At 23.4% G+C, this 8117-nt stretch overlaps 1 protein-coding gene across 1 annotated transcript in view; it reads left to right on the top strand.

Moving 5' to 3' along the window:
• Positions 1-5927: 5927 nt before the first annotated feature.
• The window catches only part of m6pr (mannose-6-phosphate receptor (cation dependent)), a gene marked incomplete at its 5' end in the record, with an annotated part of 8355 nt that continues 6165 nt past the window's right edge, over positions 5928-8117 (top strand). Inside the window, one exon of the mRNA XM_070871467.1 lies at positions 5928-5944. Within this exon, the coding sequence (XP_070727568.1) occupies positions 5928-5944 (17 nt within the window). The remainder of the gene's footprint in view (positions 5945-8117) is intronic.

Below are 8117 nucleotides of genomic sequence, written 5' to 3'. Positions count from 1 at the left end.
GTAAATATATATATATATATCTAATTATAGTGTTATATCTATATATCTAGTGTTATACAGTGTTACAGTGTGTTATATAGTGTATAGTTATACAGTGTGTTATATATATAACTGCTCCTGGGGTGGTTCCAGAGTCTGAGGGTCCTGAGGTAAATATATATATATATATCTAATTATAGTGTTATATCTATATATCTATATATATATATATATCTAATTATGGTGTTATATCTATATATCTGGTGTTATACAGTGTTACAGTGTGTTATATAGTGTATAGTTATATAGTGTGTTATATATATAACTGCTCCTGGGGAGGTTCCAGAGTCTGAGGGTCCTGAGGTAAATATAGTTATATATATATATATCTAATTATAGTGTTATATCTATATATCTAGTGTGTTACAGTGTGTTATATAGTGTATAGTTATATAGTGTGTTATATATATAACTGCTCCTGGGGAGGTTCCAGAGTCTGAGGGCCCTGAGGTAAATATAGTTATATATCTAATTATAGTGTTATATCTATATATATATATATATATATCTAATTATAGTGTTATATCTATATATATATATATATCTAATTATAGTGTTATATCTATATATATATATATATATAATTATAGTGTTATATCTATATATATATATATCTAATTATAGTGTTATATCTATATATATATATATATCTAATTATAGTGTTATATCTATATATCTAGTGTTATACAGTGTTACAGTGTGTTATATAGTGTATAGTTATATAGTGTGTTATATATATAACTGCTCCTGGGGAGGTTCCAGAGTCTGAGGGCCCTGAGGTAATATAGTTATATATATATATCTAATTATAGTGTTATATCTATATATATATATATATATATCTAATTATAGTGTTATATCTATATATATATATATATATCTAATTATAGTGTTTTATATATATATATATATCTAATTATAGTGTTATATCTATATATATATCTAATTATAGTGTTATATCTATATATCTGGTGTTATACAGTGTTACAGTGTGTTATATAGTGTATAGTTATACAGTGTGTTATATATATAACTGCTCCTGGGGAGGTTCCAGAGTCTGAGGGCCCTGAGGTAAATATAGTTATATATATCTAATTATAGTGTTATATCTATATATCTAGTGTTATACAGTGTTACAGTGTGTTATATAGTGTATAGTTATATAGTGTGTTATATATATAACTGCTCCTGGGGTGGTTCCAGAGACTGAGGGTCCTGAGCTAAATATAGTTATATATATCTAATTATAGTGTTATATCTATATATCTGGTGTTATACAGTGTTACAGTGTGTTATATAGTGTATAGTTATATAGTGTGTTATATATATAACTGCTCCTGGGGTGGTTCCAGAGTCTGAGGGTCCTGAGGTAAATATAGTTATATATCTAATTATAGTGTTATATCTATATATATATATCTAATTATAGTGTTATATCTATATATATATATCTAATTATAGTGTTATATCTATATATATATATATATATATATATAATTATAGTGTTATATCTATATATATATATATATCTAATTATAGTGTTATATCTATATATCTGGTGTTATACAGTGTTACAGTGTGTTATATAGTGTATAGTTATATAGTGTGTTATATATATAACTGCTCCTGGGGAGGTTCCAGAGTCTGAGGGCCCTGAGGTAAATATAGTTATATATATATATCTAATTATAGTGTTATATCTATATATCTAGTGTTATACAGTGTTAGTGTGTTTTATAGTGTATAGTTATACAGTGTGTTATATATATAACTGCTCCTGGGGTGGTTCCAGAGTCTGAGGGTCCTGAGGTAAATATAGTTATATATCTAATTATAGTGTTATATCTATATATATATATATATATATCTAATTATAGTGTTATATATATATATATATATATATATCTAATTATAGTGTTATATCTATATATATATATATATATCTAATTATAGTGTTATATATATATATATATATATATCTAATTATAGTGTTATATCTATATATATATATATATATCTAATTATAGTGTTATATCTATATATATATATATCTAATTATAGTGTTATATCTATATATCTAGTGTTATACAGTGTTAGTGTGTTATATAGTGTATAGTTATATAGTGTGTTATATATATAACTGCTCCTGGGGTGGTTCCAGAGTCTGAGGGCCCTGAGGTAATATATCTATATATATCTAATTATAGTGTTATATCTATATATATATATATATATATCTAATTATAGTGTTATATCTATATATATATATATATATCTAATTATAGTGTTATATATATATATATATATCTAATTATAGTGTTATATCTATATATATATATATATCTAATTATAGTGTTATATCTATATATATATATATATATATATATATATCTAATTATAGTGTTATATATATATATATATATCTAATTATAGTGTTATATCTATATATATATATATATATATCTAATTATAGTGTTATATCTATATATATATATATAATTATAGTGTTATATCTATATATCTAGTGTTATACAGTGTTACAGTGTGTTATATAGTGTATAGTTATATAGTGTGTTATATATATAACTGCTCCTGGGGAGGTTCCAGAGTCTGAGGGTCCTGAGGTAATATATCTAAATATATCTAATTATAGTGTTATATATATATATATATCTAATTATAGTGTTATATCTATATATATATATATCTAATTATGGTGTTATATCTATATATATATATATATATCTAATTATGGTGTTATATCTATATATCTCGTGTTATACAGTGTTACAGTGTGTTATATAGTGTATAGTTATATAGTGTGTTATATATATAACTGCTCCTGGGGAGGTTCCAGAGACTGAGGGCCCTGAGGTAATATATATATATATATCTAATTATAGTGTTATATCTATATATATATATATATATATCTAATTATAGTGTTATATCTATATATATATATATATATATATATATATCTAATTATGGTGTTATATCTATATATCTAGTGTTATACAGTGTTACAGTGTGTTATATAGTATATAGTTATATAGTGTGTTATATATATAACTGCTCCTGGGGAGGTTCCAGAGTCTGAGGGCCCTGAGGTAATATATATATATATCTAATTATAGTGTTATATATATATAATTATAGTGTTATATCTATATATATATATATCTAATTATAGTGTTATATCTATATATCTAGTGTTATACAGTGTTACAGTGTGTTATATAGTGTATAGTTATATAGTGTGTTATATATATAACTGCTCCTGGGGAGGTTCCAGAGTCTGAGGGTCCTGAGGTAAATATAGTTATATATATATATCTAATTATAGTGTTATATCTATATATCTAGTGTTATACAGTGTTACAGTGTGTTATATAGTGTATAGTTATATAGTGTGTTATATATATAACTGCTCCTGGGGTGGTTCCAGAGTCTGAGGGCCCTGAGGTAAATATAGTTATATATCTAATTATAGTGTTATATCTATATATATATATATATATATATATATCTAATTATAGTGTTATATATATCTATATATATATCTAATTATAGTGTTATATATATCTATATATATATATCTAATTATAGTGTTATATCTATATATATATATATCTAATTATAGTGTTATATCTATATATATATATATATCTAATTATAGTGTTATATATATATATATATATATATATCTAATTATAGTGTTATATATATCTATATATATATCTAATTATAGTGTTATATATATCTATATATATATCTAATTATAGTGTTATATCTATATATATATATATATATATAATTATAGTGTTATATATATATATATATATATATATCTAATTATAGTGTTATATATATATATATATATCTAATTATAGTGTTATATATATATATCTAATTATAGTGTTATATATATATATATATCTAATTATAGTGTTATATATATATATATATCTAATTATAGTGTTATATATATATATATATATATCTAATTATAGTGTTATATATATATATATATATCTAATTATAGTGTTATATATATATATCTAATTATAGTGTTATATCTGTATATATATATATATCTAATTATAGTGTTATATATATATATATATATATCTAATTATAGTGTTATATATATATATATATATCTAATTATAGTGTTATATATATATATATATCTAATTATAGTGTTATATATATATATATATATATCTAATTATAGTGTTATATCTGTATATATATATATCTAATTATAGTGTTATATATATATATATATATCTAATTATAGTGTTTTATATATATATATATCTATCTAATTATAGTGTTATATATATATATATATATCTAATTATAGTGTTATATATATATATATATATATCTAATTATAGTGTTATATATATCTATATATATATCTAATTATAGTGTTATATATATCTATATATATATCTAATTATAGTGTTATATATCTAATTATAGTGTTATATATATATATCTAATTATAGTGTTATATCTGTATATATATATATCTAATTATAGTGTTATATCTATATATATATATATATATATTCTAATTATAGTGTTATATCTATATATATATATATATATATATATCTAATTATAGTGTTATATCTATATATATATCTAATTATAGTGTTATATATATCTATATATATATCTAATTATAGTGTTATATATATCTATATATATATCTAATTATAGTGTTATATATATATATATATCTAATTATAGTGTTATATATATATATATATCTAATTATAGTGTTATATATATATATATATATATCTAATTATAGTGTTATATCTATATATATATATATATCTAATTATAGTGTTATATATATATATATATATATCTAATTATATATATATATATATATATCTAATTATAGTGTTATATATATATATCTAATTATAGTGTTATATCTGTATATATATATATATCTAATTATAGTGTTATATATATATATATCTAATTATAGTGTTATATATATATATATATATCTAATTATAGTGTTATATATATATATATATATATCTAATTATAGTGTTATATATATATATATATATATATCTAATTATAGTGTTATATATATCTATATATATATCTAATTATAGTGTTATATATATCTATATATATATCTAATTATAGTGTTATATATATCTATATATATATCTAATTATAGTGTTATATATCTAATTATGGTGTTATATATATCTAATTATAGTGTTATATCTGTATATATATATATATCTAATTATAGTGTTATATCTATATATATATATATCTAATTATAGTGTTATATCTATATATATATATATATATCTAATTATAGTGTTATATCTATATATATATATATCTAATTATAGTGTTATATCTATATATATATATATCTAATTATAGTGTTATATCTATAAATATATCTAATTATAGTTATATATATCTATATATATATCTAATTATAGTGTTATATATATCTATATATATATCTAATTATAGTGTTATATATATATATCTAATTATAGTGTTATATCTGTATATATATATATCTAATTACAGTGTTATATATATATATATATATCTAATTATAGTGTTATATATATATATATATATCTAATTATAGTGTTATATCTATATATATATCTAATTATAGTGTTATATATATCTATATATATATCTAATTATAGTGTTATATATATATATATATCTAATTATAGTGTTATATATCTATATATATATATATCTAATTATAGTGTTATATCTATATATCTAGTGTTATACAGTGTTACAGTGTGTTATATAGTGTATAGTTATACAGTGTGTTATATCTATAACTGCTCCTGGGGAGGTTCCAGAGACTGAGGGCCCTGAGGTAAATATATCTAAATATATAGTTATATAGTGTTATATATACTGTTATATATATATATATATATATATATATGGCTGAACATGCAACTTCAGTACCCCATTCCTGCTTTCTCGCCATACCCCTTGGTCCCCCTAGTCGTAAGGATTATATCTAACTCCTTTTTGAATATATTTAGTGAATTGGCCTCAACAACTCTCTGTGGTAGAGAATTCCACAGGTTAGCAATTCTCTGGGTGAAGAAGTTTCTCCTCATCTCGGTCCTAAATGACTTACCCCTTATCCTTAGACTGTGACCCCTGGTTCTGGACTTCCCCAACATCGGGAACATTCTTCCTGCATCTAACTGTCCCGTCCCGTCAGAATTTTAAACGTTTCTATGAGATCCCCTCTCATTCTTCTGAACTTCAGTGAATATAAGCCCAGTTGATCCAGTCTTTCTTGATATGTCGGTCCCGCCATCCCGGGAATCAGTCTGGTGAACCTTCGCTGCACTCCCTTAATAGCAAGAATGTCCTTCCTCAGGTTAGGAGACCAAAACTGAACACAATACTCCAGGTGTGGCCTCACCAAGGCCCTGTACAACTGTAGCAACACCTCCCTGCCCCTGTACTCAAATCCCCTCGCAATGAAGGCCAACATGCCATTTGCCTTCTTCACCGCCTGCTGTACCTGCATGCCAACCTTCAATGACTGATGTACCATGACACCCAGGTCTCGTTGCATCTCCCCTTTTCCTAATCTGTCACCATTCAGATAATATATAGTTTTATATGTAGTTATATATAGTGTAAATATCTCAAATATATCCAAATATATAGTGTTATCTAATTATATATAGTTATCGTGTGTTATATATAGTGTGTGGGTTATAGTGTGTTATATATACAGTGTGTGGGTTATAGTGTGTTATATATACAGTGTGTGGGTTATAGTGTGTTATATATACAGTGTGGGTTATTGTGTGTTATATATACAGTGTGTGGGTTATAGTGTGTTATATATAGTGTGTGGGTTATAGTGTGTTATATAGACAGTGTGTGGGTTAGTGTGTTATATATACAGTGTGTGGGTTATAGTGTGTTATATATACAGTGGGTTATAGTGTGTTATATATACAGTGTGGGTTAGTGTTATATTTAGTGTGTTATATATACAGTGTGGGTTATAGTGTGTTATATATACAGTGTGTGGGTTATAGTGTGTTATATATAGTGTGGGTTAGTATTATATATACAGTGTGTGGGTTATAGTGTGTTATATATACAGTGGGTTATAGTGTGTTATATATACAGTGTGGGTTATAGTGTTATATATACAATGTGGGTTATAGTGTGTTATATATACAGTGTGGGTTAGTGTGTTATATTTAGTGTGTTATATATACAGTGTGGGTTATAGTGTGTTATATATACAGTGTGTGGGTTATAGTGTGTTATATATACAGTGTGGGTTAGTATTATATATACAGTGTGTGGGTTATAGTGTGTTATATATACAGTGTGGGTTATAGTGTGTTATATATACAGTGTGGGTTATAGTGTGTTATATATATAGTGTGTGGGTTATAGTGTGTTTATATATACAGTGTCGGTTATAGTGTGTTATATATAGTGTGTGGGTTAGTGTGTTATATATACAGTGTGTGGGTTATAGTGTGTTATATATACAGTGTCGGTTATAGTGTGTTATATATAGTGTGTGGGTTATAGTGTGTTATATATACAGTGTGTGGGTTATAGTGTGTTATATATACAGTGTGGGTTATAGTGTGTTATATATACAATGTGGGTTATAGTGTGTTATATATATATACAGTGTGGGTTATAGTGTGTTATATATACAGTGTGGGTTATAGTGTGTTATATATACAGTGTGGGTTATAGTGTGTTATATATAGTGTGTGGGTTATAGTGTGTTATATATAGTGTGTGGGTTATATTGTGTTATATATACAGTGTGGGTTATAGTGTGTTATATATACAGTGTGGGTTATAGTGTGTTATATATACAGTGTGGGTTATAGTGTGTTATATATACAGTGTGGGTTATAGTGTGTTATATATACAGTGTGTGGGTTATAGTGTGTTATATATACAGTGTGGGTTATAGTGTGTTATATATACAGTGTGGGTTATAGTGTGTTATATATACAGTGTGTGGGTTAGTGTTATAT

This window comes from Pristiophorus japonicus, unplaced genomic scaffold (assembly GCF_044704955.1).
Source record: "Pristiophorus japonicus isolate sPriJap1 unplaced genomic scaffold, sPriJap1.hap1 HAP1_SCAFFOLD_2507, whole genome shotgun sequence".
In the NCBI taxonomy this organism is placed as follows: Eukaryota; Metazoa; Chordata; class Chondrichthyes; family Pristiophoridae; genus Pristiophorus; species Pristiophorus japonicus.
This window is presented reverse-complemented; position numbering and strand designations above follow the sequence as displayed.